General features: G+C 42.8%; 1 protein-coding gene across 1 annotated transcript in view; it reads left to right on the forward strand.

The window, feature by feature from the left end:
• STK10 (serine/threonine kinase 10) overlaps positions 1-21654 on the forward strand; it is a 2623461-nt gene that overhangs the window by 2447821 nt on the left and 153986 nt on the right. Inside the window, exon 17 of the mRNA XM_044069104.1 lies at positions 8043-8168. Within this exon, the coding sequence (XP_043925039.1) occupies positions 8043-8168 (126 nt within the window). The remainder of the gene's footprint in view (positions 1-8042; positions 8169-21654) is intronic.

Consider the following 21654-nt stretch of genomic DNA (forward strand, 5'->3'; position numbering starts at 1 on the left):
TCTGAGTACAGACTACATCAATTAGACGTTCACAGAATTCCCAGGTTTTACCTACACAGGACTAAAGAATTCAGAAAATCAGATCAATTATTTGTTTCCTTTTTGGACAAAAATAAAGGCTTGCCTATTTCTAAGGTTACCCTTTCAAAATGGCTTTCAGATTGCATTTCTTTTGCTTATTAGACTGCTGGCAAACAGTTACCCAACAAAGTAAAAGGCCCCTCTACAAGGGTAGTATCTACTTCATGTGCCTTTAGATCTAGGCTCCCATATTTGTGCAGCAGCTACTTGGGCAAGACCACATACATTTGTCACTCATTACAAATTGGACTTGGCCTCCTGGGACAAGTCATCCTTTGGGTCCAATGTGCTGAAGAGTCTCTTCGCTTGAGCCACCCGGGATAAAGGTGCTAGGGACACTGTCCCATCCAGCAAGAATTACGGCGAGATAGGACTACATAACATAAAGAAGTTATGTACTTACCATAACGTTCCATGTTTGTAGTCCATCTTGCCTACATTCTTGCATCCCTCCCTCCTGCCCCCTTCCTATTCCTGGAGGATCTGGTAGACTATACTTATGCTGTCTGACCTGGTTGTAGTTGTTGTCCACCTAGCATGGATAATGTTACATAATACTTTGTCTGTATGTACACAGTTTTTGATAGTTTCATAACTGTTAGGTACTTATTGCTTTCATGCAAAACAAGATCTGGGGAATTGCCATGAGGCACCATGGGATAGGGGTCAGCCTCGAGCCAGTAAAACTCTTGAGCTGTAGTATCAGCCAAGTCAGAGCCGAATATTGGCTCCAAACCCATCCAGCAAGAATGTAGGCGAGATGGACTACAAACATGGAACGTTATGTATAACTTCTTTTTACACTTGATGGATGTTCACAGACAATTATGTTTCCATTTTCACAGAACCAAAAATTTGAGGAAATCAGAAAAATTGTTTCCTTTCCGGAATCAGAATTAGGCAAACCAGTTTCTAAACTGACTTTAGCCAAATGGTTGACCTGATTGTATTACTTTGTATATGAAAAAGGGTGTTTGCCTTTACCAAAATCAACAAAAGCCCATTCCACCAGATCTATGGCAACTTCTTCAGCCTTTTTGTCTAGAACTTCCTTAGATGATATTTGAGTGACTGCAACTTGGGCTAATCCTCATACCTTTATTACTCTTTACAAATTGGATCTGGTCTCTAGGAGAAGAGCAGCCTTTGGCTCAGCTTTGCTCAGGAATATCCTTCCTTAAGAGTCCTCTAAGGATTTAGGTAGCTGAGGACTATGTCCCAACATTTGAGGAATGAATGAAAATGACAACATCCGATAAAAAGTTATGTACTCACCATAATGTTCCATCTGTGTTGCCCATTTTCATTCTTCCTCAACTTCCCTCCCACGAATCCCCTCCTTGTTTTACTCATGGAAAGATCAAAGGATGCTGCAGGAACTGCTGTTCCTTTTTTGAGTCCCAGATTCTGTATATCCTCATTTCTTACTGCTTTGCAAGGATAAGTGGACATTATAGGTAAAGGGAGAGGCTTGGGAGTTTCAGTGTTCCACGAACTGGAAGAAGCAGCTGAATCAGTTCCATGGATCAGACCCAAACCTAATAACTGAGGAAGAATAAAAATGGACAACACAGATGGAACATTATGGTGAGTACATAACTTTTTTTTTGACCTGGTAGATTGTAAATGGCTTGGCTAGACATAGTAAAGTTTAATGCTTTTGGCTGACAAAAAAGCAGTTACTAGAAAATGGAAATCAAAATCTAAACCACCCATAACCAAAACATTGAATATTGTAAAGGAGATAAAAGAATTGGAGGTATGATCTTTAGAAAAGGGAAGGAGCAAATTATATAAAATTGAATGGAATTTGTGGGAACAATACATGCAGAAAAAAATGTTCAGAAGGAGGAGTGAAGATTAAGGGATGGCAGGTTTTTATCAATTTGAATAATGGAGTGAATGGTAAGTATTAAAAAAAAACAGAAAACCTGTATGTATAATGCATAAAACTAAGGTAGATGCGCCCAATGGTTTGTTTTCTTTTCTATAATTTGTTTTTGCCCATGTTATAATTTCAATATTGTAAATTTAACAAAGGCATTTAAATAAAACTATGGACCAATTGGTACAATGGGTAAGGTCTTCACCTCACATGCACAAGGTACAAGGTTTGATCCTAGCCCCTCCAGCCAATGTCTCTTTGGCATTTGCATGTTCTCCCTGTGGGGTTCTTCCCACCTCTGAAAAACATGCTGAGTGTTCCCATCTCAAAGTCACCATTGAAAGGAGCTGTGGGCAGCAGCACAGACTCCTTATAGGTGCCCTATAAGGAGAGGAATATGTATAGACCATCTACTACAGTGCGCAGTTTCCTCAGGATAGGAGAACATAGATCATAGACTGCGTGCCATGGCAGGGCTAGCCACTCGACAGTGTAAAATGTGGCTCTGTTTGGTCATGTTGACTACTGTCTCCAAGTGAACATAGATATTTTCCAGTGATAAGTGGGTTGAGAACCAGGCCTACTCCAACCTATGCCAAGAACCCATGCTAACAGTGGGAGGGGTGTATGTACCCCTATTGGCCAGTGCATGCCCACCGTAAAGCCCACTAGCCCTGGATCAATAAACTACTGGCCAACCGGTGTCCAGTTACCCAGCTTGGGTTACCTGGAATAGCTCTATTGAGTGAAAGCTGGGTGTAAAACCAATCAACCTGCCAAACCTCACTGTAGGTTCACTGTCAGGGTGCAGCTTGGAAGTAGATGACATGATGGTATAGAGGAGGCTGGACATCCTATGTATCCAAGAGACAAGATGAAAGGGCAGTGCAGCAAATACACTTGGCTTGGGATCCAGAGTCTACTACTCAGGAGGAGGACAGGCTATAGTGCATTCATACAGCCATTGCAGGGCTTACTAGATAAAGCAGGACAACATGAATTGGCATTGATAATGGGTGACTTGAATGCACATATTGAGGTAGACTGAATATAAGGACTGCCTGGGTCCACATGGGTAAGGCAACAGGGAGTATAGGAGGAGAGGCCATTCTAGACATCTGTCTGGAAAATAGCTTGATAGGCTTGATAGTAGACAACACATGGTTCAGAAAGAGAGACAGTCACAGGAACACATACAAGAGTGGCCAGCATGCAACTCAGGTAGACTTCCTTCAAGTTAGGAAAGGGTACTGGCATTGAATTAGTGATTGTTTCACTGGGGATGACTTTGCAGTCAGCCCATAGCATAAACCACTGGTTGCCACAATTAATTGTAAGCAATAGTCAGAGAAGACTCTTAAGGTCAGCAGACAACATGTTGAAAACCTGGAAGTTGACTGGAGAGAAAGCACAACAATTTAAGGAGTTACTCAGGCTCCAGCACCCTAAGAAGAGGAGGAAGTAGATGGAGTGGAAGAAGAATGGCAACACCTCAAAACAACATGTGTGTGAGGACTGCACAACAGATATGTGGCCGTGCCAGTTATGGAAATAAGGTATATACGAAGAGCTGGTGGTGGAATGCAGAAGTCCAGGAAGACCGCAAAAGAAAGAAGTACAGGAAAAAGTGGGAGGTAGAAAAGATGGACCAGGCTAGGAAGGAATACTTGGTTGGCTAACAAGCTAAGAAAGGAGCTGTAATAGCAAAGAACATGGCATCAGAGGCAGTCTACCACGATCTTCTGGAAAGTGACTCATTAGGTGGCACAAATAAATTATATCAGGTTGCAAGGCAAAGACAGAAAGATAAAAAAGATAGTCAGACACTCTTCATAAGGGATGACAACCTGCTGACTAGTCCACAGGACATCAGAGGCAAATGGAAGTACTTCCAGAAGCATTTGAATTAAGAAAACCCTACAGAAGCTGTACTGCCCCAGACACAGCCTACAATGAGAGGAGAAGAGGAGGAGCCCTATCATACATTCAGACCCCAAACCATGGGCGACAAAGCAAAAGGTGGTGGAGTTTCAATGTATATTAAAGGCATACACACCTCCATGCTGGTCAAACAGTATGACCCATAGGAGACACTCCAGGTGCAGTTAACCATTGACAAGACCCCTATCCAAATCATAGCCAGCTGCAGGCCCCCAACTTTGACTTAAGATGCTCACTCTACCTGTCTGGATGTCTTAGAATCTATCAAGATGCAACCCTTTACTCTATAACTATCCAGCCATAGATTGGAAGAACTACTCATGCCGAAATACAAATGCCCAGCGATTCCTTGATTTCATCTATACAAATGCCTTGGACAAAAAAAAAAAATGCAGATGCCTTGGACCAGCTGGTCGACACCCCCTACAAGAGATGATAATATCTTGGACTTGGTATTAACCAGTATGAGTAACCAGTGCAGCATCCCTACAGTTTTGTCCTCCCTGGTAAGATCCGACAACAAAGTGGTCACTTTCGAAGTCACCATCTCCCCCGCCGCCCCCCCCCCAACTTGAATCAAACATAAAAAAACTTCTCCAAAGTTGATTACAACCTCCTGAGGGAAGGTATAAACAGCTTCACAGCCCCTTCCCCCTCTGCAGGACCTGGCACAAATGTCCAAACCTACACCAAAGTACAATACGAGCATTTATATAGCTGCATGGAATCAGGAATAACTGACAGGACAAAATCCTCCTCCTCAAGGAAGAGTAAACATGTCTGGTGTGCATCTGCAGTAAATAAACTCTATAATAAAAAGAAAAAAAAATTGATGTCCAGACGAGGAGTAAATTGCTGTCCAGACGAGGGGAAGACAGTCTACACCACCTTTCTTGACCTGGCCAAAGCTTTCCATACTATTCCCCACTCAGGTATAATAGATAAACCCTCTCAATGAAGCATCACATCCATATGTTACCAGATGGGTAGCATACTGGCCCACTGATAAAATCCATCTATTCAAAATAGGGGAAGCCACCTCAAGCAGTAGATCCTTAATGAGCGGTGTACCCAGGGATCGGTCTTGGGGTCTCTGTTGTTTGGGATATACTTTTTTGAGGTGCAGACCAAAACCAGTGGGCTGTAGCTGACCAAGTTTGCCGATGACTACAAGCTGGGTGCTGTCATCAGTATCCCTAGTGATGTGGACATCATCCAAGAGGCTCTTGCCCAAACAAAAGATAGTGTATAAGAAACATGGCCTCATATTGAATGCCAAAAAATGCATCATCATCCCCTTTGGGGAGAGTGACGTCCCTACAAGTTATCACATTAATAACAAGGTCCAAATCACGCAATAAGTCGTGGGGGACTTGGACACCCAGGTTGATTGCAAACTGAATTGTGACCACCATATTACTTCCGTTGTATGGAAAGCTTTCTACATGGCCCACTTCATTATTAAGAGCATCTCATCCAGGAACAAGGAGGTCATAACATCCCTGTATTCTCCCCTTATAAGCCCCATTATAGGGTATAACGCCCCTTTTGGCATATACCTCACAAAGCACATGCAGCAGCTGGAGAGACCACAGAGGTTTTTCACCAGGAGAATACAGGGCCTCAGATATCTACCCTACACAGATAGGCTAAAAGCCCCGTCTCTCAACTCAGTTTCATACAGACTCTTCAGAGTTGACCTCTGTCTAGCATACAAAGCAGTCTCAGACACCACCTTGATGGGACTGCTGCACATCTGCAAGTTAAACTCCACTCAAGTAACCCACAAGTGCGACCTCAACCTGCTCTGTGACATCAATAACACTTACTGGTGGGACAGATTTGTGTCCCAGAGACATCCCCTTCTGTGGATAGACTCCCCCTCCATATCAAGCAAAGTACTTCATTAACCCTTTTAAAGCACAACCTGGATAACTGGATGAGGAACAGAAAATACACCCCTGGGATTCCACCTATGTCCCTGCTGGGCAGGGACATCGGGTGCTGACTTGTCAGAACATGGGCTAAATTCTTGACTAGGCTTGTAAGGGCCTCAGGGCCAGTAGTCTAGTAACTTCCTATGATCCCACCTTAGAAAAAGTAAGAATAGCACTAAGGCAAATGAAGTCAGGGCATCACCAAACTCGGATGAAGTCACAGCAAATGTTAAGGATGCCGGTGGGATAGGGGAAATATGACTCCTGAGGGTACGCATAGCAATGTGGAGAGAAAGACATATCTCAGATGACTGGAGAATAAGCATACCCGTGACAGTGTACAAGAATAAATGTGGCATCCACAGCTGTGGGCAGTACAGAGGTATCAAACTCCTGTCACACTGCATGAAATTCTGGAGACTGTGATTGATAAACAAATACACGTAGTAGTAGAAAGTAAGTTGGGAGATGAGTAGTTCAGATTCAGATCAGGATGCAGCGCAACTGACCCAGTGTTTGCAGTGAGACAGATAGTTGAGATGAAGCTAGAGATGAGGAAAGAGTCCAAAGGGGCATTCCTAGACTTGGCGAAAGAGTATGATAAGGTCCCAAGAAAGTGGACTTGGGCATTACTGTAGTGGTTCAAAGTCCCAGAAACATTGGTAGAATTAATACAGACTATGAACAAGGACCCAATGACTCAAGTACGAACAGTGTTCAGTCTCACAGAAGGGTTTCCAGTGTGAGTGGGTGTGCACCAGGGCTCAGCTCTGAGCCCACTGCTGTTCATACTGGCATTGGACTACATTAGCAAACAGGTCAAAGGGGACAGATCAACAAATTTGCTGTATGCAGATGATGTGGCATTACAGATAGACTCTGAGCAAGAACATCAACAAAGGATGGGGAGTGGAATGCACAACTGAAGGCACATCAGATGAAACTAAGTACAGATAAGACAGTGGTAATTGCAGAAAATTGGGGAAATTGGAGGAAGCTTAGAATTGAGATAGAAGGGAAGGTAGTGGAACAGGTTAACACCATCAGATATCTAGGAGGGGTGGTTGAGGAGAAAAAGTCTGAATGAAGAGGTTAAAGCTAAAATCAGGGGGCTGCAGCCAACTGGCATAGTGTGTCAGATATAGTGTTTGACAGAAGAATGACAAAGAAGCTGAAAAGTAAAATGTACAAAACGGTGGTGCCAGCAATAATACTGCATGGCACAGAAACCTGGGCAGTAAAGGCAGAGCAGATGAGAAAGCTAGAGGTGATTGAAATGAAGTACCTAAGAATGGTGGTAAGATGCACACTATTGGACAGACGAAGAAATAAGGGCATAAGAGCAGAAGCCAAAGTAGCTCCAATGAAGAAAATATCAAAAATAACATTATGGTGGTTCAGGCATGTGCAGAAAAGCAGAAGCAATCTGATGAATAAGATTTGGGACAGACAGGAAGAAGCTAAGAGGAAACGAGAGCATCCAGCAAACAGGTAGATGGATTGTGTAAGAGAAGATCTACGACAGTCAAGCATGAGTGTCGAAGAAGGCAGAAGTGTGGCCTCGAATCAAGAGAGATGGCGACAGTTAACACCCTGACCCCATGTAGAAAATGGGAAGAATGAGGTTGATGATGATGATGATGATAAAAAACAATATTCTGCATGGTGGTGGTGGTTTTCCTTATGGACCTGCATCCAAAATCCTACTCTGTCTTCCCGACTCTTAGAATCTTGTTCTCACCTGCAGCAGGTCAAGTCCATGGGATGAAGGGAAAGAAAACCAATGTTGTGGCAAGACAGCTTACTTTCATCTTAAAATATGGTTGCTGTAGTAGTTTCTGTTCAGCAACCAGAGAGTATTAACCATTGCTAGAGAGACAAATTAGAGAGAGCAAATTTAGATGTTTTGTCTTCTGTTTTTTTTTTTTTTTTTTAGTACTGTTTCAGTTGTGCTGAATATTTTCTTAGTTGCAAGCAAGTAAGGTGTAGACTGTACTCATTTTGTAGTTGCTAATATTTGCTGATTCCAAGCAGTTAGTCATTTCTTGATTCTCCTGAGGACCATATGACTTCAGTGATGTCACTTAAGTAGCAAAAGAAAAAAAGAAGACATGAAGGGTGACTGTGTAATGGTGGGATGAATTTTTAATACAAATGACAGTATCACAACTATATTCTTCCACTTCATTTATTTTCAGTTTGCCCAACAAGAGGAGAAAAGGCAGAAAGCAGAGAGGCAGCAGCAGCAGATAAAGCATGAAAACCAAATGAGAGACATGCAGGCCCAATGTGATGGCAACATAAGGGAACTTCAGCAAATCCAGGTATGTGGATGCTCTTCTGTTTCCTAGTGCTTCTTCCACTGTCCATCTGAGAGAAGCTCTAACACTACTGAGGAATTGAGGTCTGCACTGTAAACAGTAAGAGAAAATTAAGACAGATTACTTGAATGATTGCTGCTGCAGCATTTTCTGTGGTCTGTTTTGTTTTATTCTACTATTAAAGGCAAGTCTGCAAGATTTCTCAACTTTTTATTTGTCAACTAATGATTTTTGATAAGTGCTTGGCAGGTGGATTGGTGATGGTAAAGTTCCCCCTAAATATTAAGTGTGTGTTGAGAATTTATCCTTTATGCTATTTGTTCATACCTTGTAGCTTTTACTTGCCTGAGGTACAATGTGACCACCTAAAACCATGATGAGAATGCAGCTGGTACAGAAGGTGGATGGATGAAACTAGTTTTTACCAGTTAGAAATCCTATGCACAATGCTGCAAACCTTTTTGTGCAGACATTCTATAACATCGTTCATCATAAATTCTGTAGTCTTTGTACTTGTTCAACATTATCTTCACAGAGTTCCTTTGCAGCATTTTTAAACCAGGACTCTTCTATATATAGATAGATTAAAAGATATTAAAACTGCTTTTGTTTTGTTTGTAGGATACATGTTTTGATCTAGTCAGATCCAATTAGAAACTTCTAGAAGTAGAAGAATGTTTGGGATAGTGAAATAACTTCTGTACTAGGCTAGTCGCTATTGGCTTTTTTTCAAAGCTGTCTGTCTGTTGGATTGTTATGTAGTGGAGTAATAACTCCTGAGCTTTTGACTAGTGTACAGATGGAAACTGAGCCATTTACCCCAGTGTAGGCTTATCTAAAGCAGGTAAGTGACTGTATAAATTTCAACTGCCCCACTGTTATGGTACATTTTAAAATATGTTATATCAAGCAAACTACATTGGCAGTAGCACTTGACTAACTAAACATCATTTACAGTAGAATGAAAAGGGCTTAGAATTTTATGAACGTTGTCAGTAGCTCAAAAGGTGGCCCACTTACATTTGTTGTTGGAGGATCAGAAAGGCTATGTGTTCTATTCCTACGCCAGATAATTGGATTCATTTTCCAGAACTGATATGAAGTGCAGTATATGGGGATGCTGCAGTCATTAGTGTTGCCCTTTGGGTGAAATGTTAAACCAAGGTCCCATCTGCCTTGATTGGTGATAGCTCGGGTAGATGTAAAGAATCCCCTTGGTACTTATCAAAAAGTGTAGAGGTTGCTTTATTTATATCTTTTATTACTTTTATTTCTTTACCTATTCATAGTCGTAACATATATCTTGTCATTTTTCCCATTTTTAACCCTTAGCATATAATATACACAGAAAAAAATCCATTTTAATAATTTCAACAAAAAAACACAAAAATTGATTTTTTTTAAGCCATCATTAACTATTGTTTTAAATTCTTTATATATTCCCTATCCTTTCTTCTGCAACCATCTTTTTATTTCACAGCTTCCATTGTTTCTCTCTGGGTATATCAAATATTTGCTTTTTAATCAAATATCACATCCATTCTTACATTTCTTATTTTTATATCTTTTACCAGCACGAGTTGGTGTCCCTTTAAAAATATCTTTGTTTAAACAACATATTTTTAAACTTTCTCTATTTTTTTCACTTTTTGTTTCTCTTATTCTGAACATTTTATTATAGAGTAATCCATCAGATTTTTCCATTATCTCCAGATTGACAATTTTCTTTCCCATTTTTCAGTTTGTCATTTTTTGTCATATTTCTATATAATATAGTATTCATTATTATATTTTTAAATCCTTCCTATTTATATTATTTTTAAAACTTCTCCAAAACCATTCATTATGTTTGCATTCATAAAAAAGTCTTGTTTCTTCCTCATTACATTCATCTCATTTTCTGTCTTCCAGTACCTTATATTTCATGTTACTTCTGACTAGTAACTTATCCAACAGAATTGCTGCTTCATAGAACTTCTAAAATATTTTTCCATCTGTACGTTTTTCCATTCTGTTCATAATTATATTTTTACACCTTCTTTTAATTTCTCTAAAGGATATACCATCTACTATTTCTCCGTAATATTATTACACCATAATTTTCTGTTTGCATTCATTTTCATCTTACATAACTTCGTTATCATATTCTTTTCCTTCCATCCTTTGTTTCCCACTTCTTTTCTCACATTAGTATTTTCATACTTTCCCTCATCATTTCATCTATTTTATTATCTGTATAACCCAGAAAAATGCATTGATGCTAAATACTCTACAGGATTTTTTTTAGATTCAATCCTGTTCCTTCCTTTTTGTTGCATGACACCCCTTTCTCACTAATTTGTCCTGATCCCAAAATAAATCTTCACTTTAGCTGGAAGTGTATACACCCGCTGACTATGCTACTTTTCCTAATAAGTTCATATTTAATATATACCTTTTTGTTAAACAATAGATTAATATTTCTCCAACACAGTAGCATTGTTTTATTTCTTCCAGCATTATTTTCAGCTGTTCTGTTACATTTTCATACTCTCCAAATTTCACTTCTAATACACTTATTTCATTCCTAATATAATATATTCTACTTTTTTTTTTGTTAGTTTCACCAAACCCATTGCCTTTACGTTATGTAACTGTAACCCAACAATGTTAAGTTGTCTATCTCGCCTCCATTCTTGCTGGATGGGTTCGGAGCCGATCCTCGGCTTCGACTCTGCCTTCTACTAAAGCTCGAGAGCTATTTACCGGCTCAAGGCTTCCCCATATCCCACAATGCTAGGCGACAGATACCCAGATCTCGTTTGCCGTTTCAGCTACGAGGTTCCGATTTTACCGGCTCCAGGTCTTATAAATCTTTTCTTGTATTTTTACTGTCAATATTCTCTTATTTTTTGATAATCTTCCCTCTTAGTTTAATTAGATTGTGTACCCCTTGAGATCCCACTTAGAAACTCGTTTTTTTTTTTTGTTGTTTCAGAGTTTCTCCCCCCCCCCCACCCTTTAGGGTAGTGTTAGGCCTTATTAGCTACTTTTACTTAGTCTTACAGTTTGTTCTTGTGTATATATATATAATTTGTTAGTAATAGTTGTGTGGTTATAGTTACTATTATTACTGTAAGTTTTTCCTAGTGCGTGTGTGTGTGTGTGTGTGTGTGTGTGTGTGTGCCTTGTTTTAAGCACTAGTCCCTGTTCCCTTTGATATCCCTTTTTTAATTTGTCTAAAGATACCAAAGTCTCAGGTTTCAAGAAGTGTGACTCGTGCTGTCAGAAGATGTCTCTGACAGACGGTCCCACTTCTTGTGTTTATTGCTTGGGCCCCCTACACCTGCAGGACTCTTGTTCTGTCTGCCACTCCTTCAGTCCGAGAGTCCTGCAAGAGCGTAGGAACAAGCTCATTTTGAGGGGCTTTCTTAAGCCAGAAGGATCACCGGCCAAGCCTCTGTTGGGAAAATCCTTAAAGCCCGCCAAACCGTCGGCTCCCTGTTCGGAGCCGTCACCGAGCGGAGCTCCTGCCTCCTTGTCTGTTCTGGCTGGAATCGACACTTTGAGACCTCATTCGGCTCCGACCTTGGTGTTGGAGCCTTCTCTGAGCCGTAAACTTTCGAGGTCCCCCTCTTTAGAGTCCGTTCGTTCAGCTCAGAGGTCTCCATTGCTTCAATCGAAGCAGAGCCATAGGTCCCACTCCTCTCGGTCCTCCAGACTATCCGATCATGACTTGGAGAGGGTGATCAGTAGGCTCCTAAAGTCGCAGGCACTGGCCAAAATGTTGACCAGCCTTTCTCAATAGACTGTGGCTATCCCTGTGTCTTCAACAGTTCCTCCTCCGACTCTTCCACTGTGTTCGGAGCCGGAGCTCGTTGGGGCTCGAATCGTTGGAACGTTGGTGCCGATACCACACCTTTCGGCTCCCTCGTCGGCTCCGATCTCTTCATTGGTTCCGTTCTTGGAGGGATCCGGGTGCTGAGACTCCCTCGTCGGCTCCAATGGGGCGAGTGGCATCGGACCCTTGTCTGACCCTGTTCTCCCTTTTGGGGCCTTGGCGCAGGTGAGCTCAGCCCCGAAATCGGCCTCGGAGCCATCCCTCTCGGTGCCGGGAGGGGTTCACATCTCTTTGGAGTGGGGACCCTCTTCTCTGCCTGATAGGACCTTCGAGGTCATGAGGAGCGTGCTGACTCCTGTGTCGGCTCTGCGATCGGCCCCTTCGGCTCCTCCCCCCATGGTACCTGCATCGGTCTCTGCCCACCCTCCTGACCCCAAGCGTGGAGAACAGACGCTCCAGGTCACCCCATTAGGTGTAGCTTCCTCTTCCGAGGCCTCCCCTGATCATTCAGAGGAGCCCCCTCGGAAGAGAAAATGCAAGAGGAAACATGTTGACTCCCCCGAGTCAGTCATATCTGACACCGACTTGGAGGATTCGGAAGGGTCCCCAAGGTCCCCCTCTGAGGATGTCTCCTTTTCAGACATCCTTGAGATCCTTAGGCAGAGGGGGAACTGGACTGCCCTTAACCCTTCCGAGGACGAGTCTGTGTACCTGGACGCATTTGGTTTTCGCCCTTCCACCTCCTGGGTGTCTCCGCTCATGGAAGTGGTGGCTCGGAAGGCATGGACAGCCCCGGACACAGTGGAACCAACTCCCCGCAGGCCCACTAAATTCATTACAGCCCCATCTGACAAACATTTTCTGACAAAGGGTGTCCCTGTTGATGCCATGGTGGTGGCAGCAGCCACTAAGAAGGAGTTGGCTGACCCCTTCGGTGCCTGTCCATCCACCTAATAAAGAATCTTGGACAATGGACAGGTACGGGAAGGGGATGTTTTCTTCAGCGACCTTTTCCATGCGGTCGCTGAATTATCTGTGCCATTTCACTCGCCTTCAAAGGGATCTTCTCAAGGAACTGGGAGATACCCTTCAGGATCCATCAGCTTCGGGGTCTCAGAAAAAAGATTAACTCCCAGCTGGTGACACTTAACTCTATAGTCAACTCCTCCATGTGGCTCATTTCTTATGCAGCCGATGGGGCAAGTAGGGCCGCAGGTACAGGCGTGGCTTTGAGAAGACATGCCTGGATGCGGTTATGTAACTTTGCTGACCCCTTTAAGGCATCCTTCACCAATACCCCCTTCGATGTTTCGGCTTTGTTTGGACCACGGGTGGAGGATACCCTTACTAGGTGTGAGCAGGAAGGCAAGACTCTCTCTGCCATGGGAGTCCGTTTTTCTACTCCCTCTAGACCATACCCTAAAGGTCAGAAGAGTGGAAAAATGTGGTTTTGGAAACCCCAGGGAGTTGTGCCTGACACACGTGGCGAGTTTCCCTCCAGGGACAGAGGAGGGAACGATAATAGACGCCGCCCGAGGGGCAGAGAGGGTCTGCAAAATCAGGGTAGCAGAGAATCTTTCTCTGACAAACCCTTTCAGCACCCCTGAGGAGCTGCCCGACTGTCCACCTTCGGAGGCAGTTGGGGGAAGATTGTCACTGTACCCAGAAGCCTGGTAACTCCTCACACAAGACAAATGGGTACGGTCTATCATATCCGAGGGTTACAAAATCCCCTTTGCCCACACCCCTGTACAAACAAACAGGTCCCTTCCAGATGTTCCACCCGGTTTAATGGAACAAGCAGTACTAGAAATTTCAAAACTGCTCGAAAAAAGGGCCATCCAGCCAGTCCCAGCAGACCAGCACGGATCCGGGATTTACTCCAAGTTCTTTTTGGTACCAAAAAAGACAGGGGACTGGAGACCCATTTTGGATCTCAGCAGGTTAAACGAATCTGTTCAAAGAACGAATTTCCGGATGGTCACGCTTCAGTCCATTCTACGCTTTTTGGGTCAGGATGTGCTCCATAGACCTTCAGGATGCGTACTACCATATCAGAATGCACAGATGCTCCAGGAAGTTTCCCCACTTCCGGCTGGGAGCCAGTCACTATCAATTCAGAGCCCTGCCCTTTGGTCTCACCACAGCCCCCAGGCTGTTCACCAAATGCATGGCAGTGGTTACGGCTCACCTGAGACGGCGAGGATTCCAGGTGTTTCCATATCTAGACAACTGGCTCCTAACTGCTTCCACCAGGCATCAGCTACTCTGAGCCAGGGATTATACCATCCAAACTTGCTCCGAGCTAGGTATCTCTATAAACTTCAAAAAGTCTGCATTGTCGCCTTGTCAATCTATAACTTTTATAGGAGCAATATTAAATGCAAAAGAGCTGTCGGCAAAACTTCCCTTAGAAAGAGTATCAGACATTCGCCAACATGTTCAAACCTTACTACAGTGCAAGAGAATTCAGGCCAGATTTGTACTGAAAACCTTGGGTCTCATGGCAGCAGCAATCACATTACTTCCCCTGGCTCATTTTCACATGCGGATTCTTCAATGGATGCTTTTTACCCAATGGTCTTTTCAACAGCTTCCGATGTCTCACAACATAATAATCACCCAATCATGCAAAAACCACCTTTCTTGGTGGATGGTCTCCTCTCAAGTACTTCAAGGCAGACCATTTGTTCTTCCTCCTCCTGTTGCCACGGTGACAAGGGATGCCTCCCTGATCGGGTGGGGGGGGGCATTTTCAGGGCAGGACTGTCTAGGGCACTTGGCAACCCCTAGAGTACCACCTGCACATAAACGTCTTAGAGATGAGAGCAGTACTTTTAGCGTTGCAAGCTCTTCAGGATTCTCTACCTACCGAGACTATTGCAATTCAGACGGACAAATATGTCTGTAGTGTGGTACATCAACAAGCAGGGCGGAACCAGGTCCTATCCCTTATTTCGAGAAGCACTCAGACTCTGGCAGTGGGCGATCTCCTCTCAATAGCAACGCACATCCCCGGGAAGTCCAACGTCATAGTGGACAAGTTAAGCAGAGCCATTCTCATGTCTCACGAGTGGTCTCAATCACTTATTAGCGGACAAAATTTTCCGCAGATGGGGTCAACCTTGCTGCGACCTTTTTGCAACCCCTCTCAACAGCAAGTGCAACGACTTCTTCACTCTCTTCCCCCTCCTCAGCCACTCCCCCAGAGACACTCTAGTTTACGATTCGCCCTGGGGTCTTCTGTATGCATTCCAAAACTGATTCAGAAAGCGACTGCATTGGGATCCAGGATGATCCTCATTGCCCCTTACTGGCCTCGACAAATTTGGTTCCCATTCCTGCATCATCACCTGCTGGAGCAGCCCTGGAATCTGGACCCAGTGCCAGACCTCTTGATCCATCAGTCCGGCAGGCTGCACCAATCCCTTCAGTCTCTCAACCTCACAGCTTGGTTGCTCCACTTCCAACTTAGCCAGGCTTCCACATATTTCTCAGCCAGTGCGTGAAATCATCCTTTCTTTGCACAAATCTACTACCAGAAAGACTTATGCTAGTAAGTGGAAACGTTTCTCCTTCTGGGCAGAGGCTGGAAATATAAATCCCTTTACAGCCCCTGTCCATAACGTTCTAGATTTTTTGGCAGAACTTTTTCGAGCAGGTTCTTCATCTGCCACCATTAGAGTCCAGTTGGCTGCTATTGCTAATTTCCACGCTGGCCTGTCAGAGACCAGCATCATGTCCCACAAACTTTGTAAAGCTTTTCTTAAAGGGACGATTTTACTTAAGCCCCCGGTTAAAGATCCCCCGCCTCCGTGGGATTTGAATCTGATATTAACTTCATTGATTCTCCCTCCTTTTGAACCTGCAGCTTCCTGTTCCTTAAAATTACTCTCCTGGAAGACTCTCTTCTTAGTAGCCATCACCTCAGCTAGAAGAGTGTTGGAACTTCAAGCCCTCTGTATTCGTCCTCCTTATCTTGTTTTTCACAAAGATAGAGTTTCACTCGGGACTAATCCTTCCTTTTTACCCAAAATACCTTCCGAGACAAATCTGAATCAGGTTATTGATCTTCCTGTCTTTTTTCCTAACTATTCAAACAGAGCTGAACAAAAGTTGCACTATTTGGACGGTCACAGGCAATTATGTTTTTATTTGGATAGGAGTAAACAAACAAGAAAATCGGACCAACTCTTCTTGCGTCCCACCCTCCATCCCCCTAGCATGGACAGACCGAGAAGAATCCCCTTTGAGGCCTTCTTCCTCTGGTTGACTCTTTCCTAGGTTACGTCCTCCTCTGTTTTTTTAGCACTGTAGGTAAACCTTGTAGTGGGGACAGGTGTCACCATGGTGTTAGCTCTACCAAACGAGATCTGGGTATCTGTCGCCTAGCATTGTGGGATATGGGGAAGCCTCGAGCCGGTAAATAGCTCTCGAGCTTTAGTAGAAGGCCGAGTCGGAGCCGAGGATCGGCTCTGAACCCATCCAGCAAGAAAGAAGGCGAGAAGAAGACAACTAACATGGAACGTTATGGTAGGTACATAACTTCTTCTTATTTAATAATACCTCCATTCATATCACTTCACTTATCCATATATATTTTTTTAGCTACAATAACTAAATCATCTACATATGCTAGACAAATTGATATTTTAACTTTTCCTATCACCCATATTGCTGCTTTCGTTTCACACATGCATGTTTGAATTATTGCATTTATTGCATTATAATTACCAGTGCAAACAGAACCATTCATTAAGGATATTGTTGTTTTAACAACTCTTAATTTTTATCTTTTCACCATCCATCCATTTACCATAACTTTTACTCATGACATTTCATAGCATATTTTTATAACAGTCAAAGTTTGAAATTCAAAACACAGTAAAACCAAGAAAATTGTAGAAGCAAGGAAACACTCTGGTAGATCCACTAAAACACTTTATTGAGCACTTTCGTTGGCATTCGCCTCACAACATCTTCAAAATACAATCCCATAGGTAAAGTACTTTATCTTGTCTTGGATGCCGTGATCATTCTTCAAGTTGAAGTTAATGTTGATGTTTTCACCTGGTGTTGCCTCTGTTCTGGCCCGGTAAACACTGAAATTTCAAACCTGCCTGCAGCACGACAGGCTATTGCTTCCTTGATAGCCCAACCATATAGAACAAAAGACCCCTCTAATAACTATCTACTCATTAATGTGGCCACAACAGAGGTAACACCAGGTGAAAACATCAACATTAACTTCAACTTGAAGAATGATCCAGGCATCCAAGACAAGATAAAGTGCTTTACCTATGTGATTGTTTTCTGAAGAAGTCATGAGGTGATGCCGACGAAAGCGCTCAATACTGTTTTAGTGGATCTACCAGAGTGTTTCCTTGCTTCTACAACATTCAAAGTTTGTTTTCTCCTATCCTATTTGCTTTAGACTCTTCCATATCTCTTCATGACTAGCCTTATTAAATGCCTTTTCTACATGACATCACTAGCCTTAATTACTTATTTCTTCCAGAATTATACATGTTACTTCTTTTACTATCAACATTTTCTTCACCTCTCCCTTTGAGCCCGAAAGCCCCCTTTTCTTATAACTTCACCCAAAACTTGCTGCATCCTTTTTTGTGCACACTGAGCTGAGTGGAAGAGGGGCATTGACTACAACTCTGATCTGAGATATATAACAATAAGTATCCTTTTTTTGGCTTATTTATACTGGTTATTGCTTCTAGCAATTTATATATAGCAATTTTTATTGCCTGCTGCATACTTTTTACTGTATTTTATTGCTATTAACTAATCTGCATGGTTAAATTAAAATTGTCTGCCTTACAGGGCCTGAGAAATAAGTTTTTTTTACTGTCACACTGTTTGTAAAGCTTTATAGCTAGTTTCATTGTGTGAAAGGTATTAAGGGGAAAATTTCTGTACTTGTTAAGCACCTATTTGTTTGTCCTGATTTCCTGCCAAGGAGAGTATCATATAACTGATTTGTTTGCGGTTAAAAGCATTCTGTAGAGTCTCCTTGCTCCTTTATCTGTTTAAAAACTTACATCTTGTGGCTCACTGCTGTTCTTCTGCTGTGATAAACATTTCTGTAGGGTTTACTATCTAAAAGAGTGTAGGCTAGTAGCTTTAGTATTGTCCCAGTTCAGGTTTGCTGTCTCTGGGCCTGTTTTTTTGCAATGATTGTTCTGAGCACATGACCAGGCCATCTTGAATTAGCAGAAATCTTTCTTTACCTTTGTGGCAGGATTGTGTTGATTGGCTGCTGGCTAGTGGGGGTTGGGTGGTCTAGGGCTTGGGGTAAGCACTCATTGGTTCTTTTGAGCTTTTTTTAAAAAAGTTGTCTAAGGTTGTATCTTCTGGTATTTAAGCCCTAGCTTTGAGAGGATTTCTGTCTATACACACTGAGCCGAGTGAAGGAGGGGCATTGACTACAACTCTCATCTGAGATACAGAACAATAAGTATCCTGTTTTTTGGCTTTATACTAGTTATTGCTTCTAGCAATTTATATGTAGCACTTTTTATTGCCTGCTGCATACTTTTTACTGTGTTTTATTGCTATTAACTAATCTGCACAGATAAACTAAAATCGTCTGCCTTACAAGGCCTGAGAAATAAGTTTTTTTACTGTCACACTGTTTGTAAAGCTTTATAGCTAGTTTCACTGTGTGAAAAGTATTAAGGGGAGATTTTCTGTATTTGTTAAGCACCTATTTGGTTGTTCTGATTTCCTGCCAAAGAGTGTATCATATAACTAATTTGCAGTTAAAAGCATTCTGTAGAGTCTCCTTGCTCCTTTATCTGTCTTAATATTGCTACAACTCAAGTGCTCTAGGTTGCACTGCATCTGAATTGTTTGTATGTTTTAGCTGCTTTTCTATATATGTAGACTAGCTATTTATTCTACTATATTACTGCCTCTTAAATCATTTTTCAGTTGTGCACTTGCCTTGCTTCATTTAAAAAGTTTTAAATTGCTAATTTTGTAGAGTTTTAATTGCATTTACTGTTTAGGGCTACACACTCAAGTGTGTTAACCTTTTCTGTGTTTATTTCTGTATTATTGCATTGTTTAGCCTGTTTTAACCAAAAAAACAACCCCGCCCCCCAAAAATACTATCTTGTTTGCTCGTTTCCTGCCTTTCCTAGCTAGTATAGTCCAGATCCCAGGCTTTGCTGGTTTCAGACTTTATTTACTGTGTTCAGAGCTATCCAGACCTTGCTGTGATAGAGGGAAGTCCTACTGCTTACCAGTGGGAGTGGTGAGCATTGTATTGCCTATCTAACACTAGAGTGGTTTCCAGCTCTGAAATTGTAATTTTATTAGCCATTTTGGGCTGATTTCTATCCCTTTCAACTGTCTGGCTTAAAAACGCGTGTGTTTGCGCATTTTTCGCATCGTGGGGCAACGTTTAAACTATTCCAGGTGCCAGAAAGTCTGCTCTTCAAATTTTCCCTTAGAACTAGCTGGTTTCTCAGTAGTAGCACTAAAATCTGAACCCCTGTGATTAGCACTTGCTCTAGAACCTGCTGGAAAGCACTAGGAAACCTTAAACTGATACAAGCACTCAACTCTCCTTGTTAATAAGGAGAAATTAATTGTAGGCACTAAACAGCCTATAATTGCAAAGTACCTTGCAAAGGTAAGAGAAAACAGGTCTTGTACTTTACAAAAAAGCACCTAAACAGGCATGTCCAAGGATCAGCTTCCGGTGATTTCTCCTGTCCACCTGGTGAATCTGGGCATACTGGGGCAATGCAGTAACTGCCTCATGTACACAGACAACCCTGTCCTCCTACCACCCAACACTCCAACCTGTGAGAGATGCACTTACATAGCCAAACTGGAAGCAAAGCTCTCTCCAGCCAAGATTGTGCTAGACAGTCAAGAGGAGAAGGTTAACACCTGCACTACACCTCAAGCAACACACAGCCCTTCAAAACCCACACCATCAACACCCACACACAGCAACACTAAACCCACATATGCGGAGGCCCTTAACATTAACCTGCCCAAGCAAAAAGGACCTCTGAAGCTGAAATGCAAACACCAGTCACAACCAAACTGACACACAGCTCACAACACCAGTGTGCCGCCCAACAGCAGCCCCTAAGGCAAGACAACGTACCCAACACTTTAGTCATAGGTGACTCTATAGTCAGGCACACTGATGTCCCACTCACCAGGCTGAACAGGGAGAAAATTACAGTCAGCTGTCGGGTGCCAGGATCCGCCACATAACGCATGCACTCAAGTCACTCCACAACAAGTACAAATACAACTCTGTCATTGTCCATATTGGAGTGAATGACTTGAGACTTACCTCCCTGGACTACATGAAAAGAGACATTGGAAGAGCTCTCGGATCATGTGGCCCAGGCACGTATGACCCTAGCCTTGAGTAGCATCCTGCCTTTGCCCAGCATGGTACCACAGTGTAAGGACAAAATGATTGACTTCAACAATTGGCTAAGCTTCTGGTGTCATTCAAAGGGGATCCAGTATCTGTCTGCCTGTGACGACATGCTCGACAAACCATGATGCTTTGCCAGAGATGGTCTGCACCTGTCACCCCTGGGATTCAGGTTACTGGCTAAAGCTCTTGCCACCCCTATAATGCCTTTTTTAGGCATGGTTCAAAGGACAAAACCACCACCATAACAGATACAAGCATGCAAAATCTGAAGGTAATCCTATTCAATGCTAGAAGTCTAAACTCAAAATGCATTCTCTCGAAGCCCTCCTAAAAATGGAGAACATTGATATCTGTGCAGTAACTGAGATCTGGTTCAAGGCTTCAGAGAGCACCCCTGCAATACCAGGCTGCAACTCTTGCCACACGTTTTGGCCACCAAACCAAGACCAAAACACTAACGGAGGAGGAGTGTCCATATTCACCAAGGATATGTACACCTCCAGGCTAGTTGCCCAACACAATGCATCTGAAATTCTCCAGGTGCAACTAACACTAAGTAAGACTGCAATCCAAATTGTAGCTTGCTACAGACCCCCCACCATGCTCCAAGATTCTCACTACACCTTTCTAAACATACTGGAAAATATTAAGATACAACCAAACACCCTAATACTGGGTGATTTCAACTACCCTGCCATTAACTGGAAAAAATAGTTGGGTACCAACATCTTTTCCCAACAGTTCTTGGAATTCATAAATTCCAATGCCCTGGATCAACTAATCCATTGTCCCACCAGGGGCTCCAATATCCTAGACCTGGTTATTACCAACATGGGAGATAAATGCTCCACACCAGTGGTCACCCCCTCATTGGTCAGGTCTGACCATAAGCAAATCACCCTTGACATCCACATCCCACCCCCACCCCCCACCCCAGTAAGGAAATATCCGTAAAAAAATTCTCCAAAGCCAACTTCATGCTACTCATGTCAGAAGTGACAAATTTCATGACACCCATGCAGACGGGAGCTGAAAGTTCGACTGCTGAATCCTACACTAAGGCACTGTACAAGCACATCCACTCGTGCATGAATCGTGCCATCCCAAATAGAACGAAGACGTTCTCCTCCAAAAAATGTTAGCCAATCTGGTGGTTCCCTGCCATAAACAAACTATACAACAAAAGGAAGAAACTGTTGCAGAAAAGAGGAAAATCCCAGGATGCAAAATAACTCCCTTAC

Source organism: Protopterus annectens, chromosome 4.part0 (genome assembly GCF_019279795.1).
Source record: "Protopterus annectens isolate FY-2018-M chromosome 4.part0, PAN1.0, whole genome shotgun sequence".
Taxonomy (NCBI): domain Eukaryota; kingdom Metazoa; phylum Chordata; order Ceratodontiformes; family Protopteridae; genus Protopterus; species Protopterus annectens.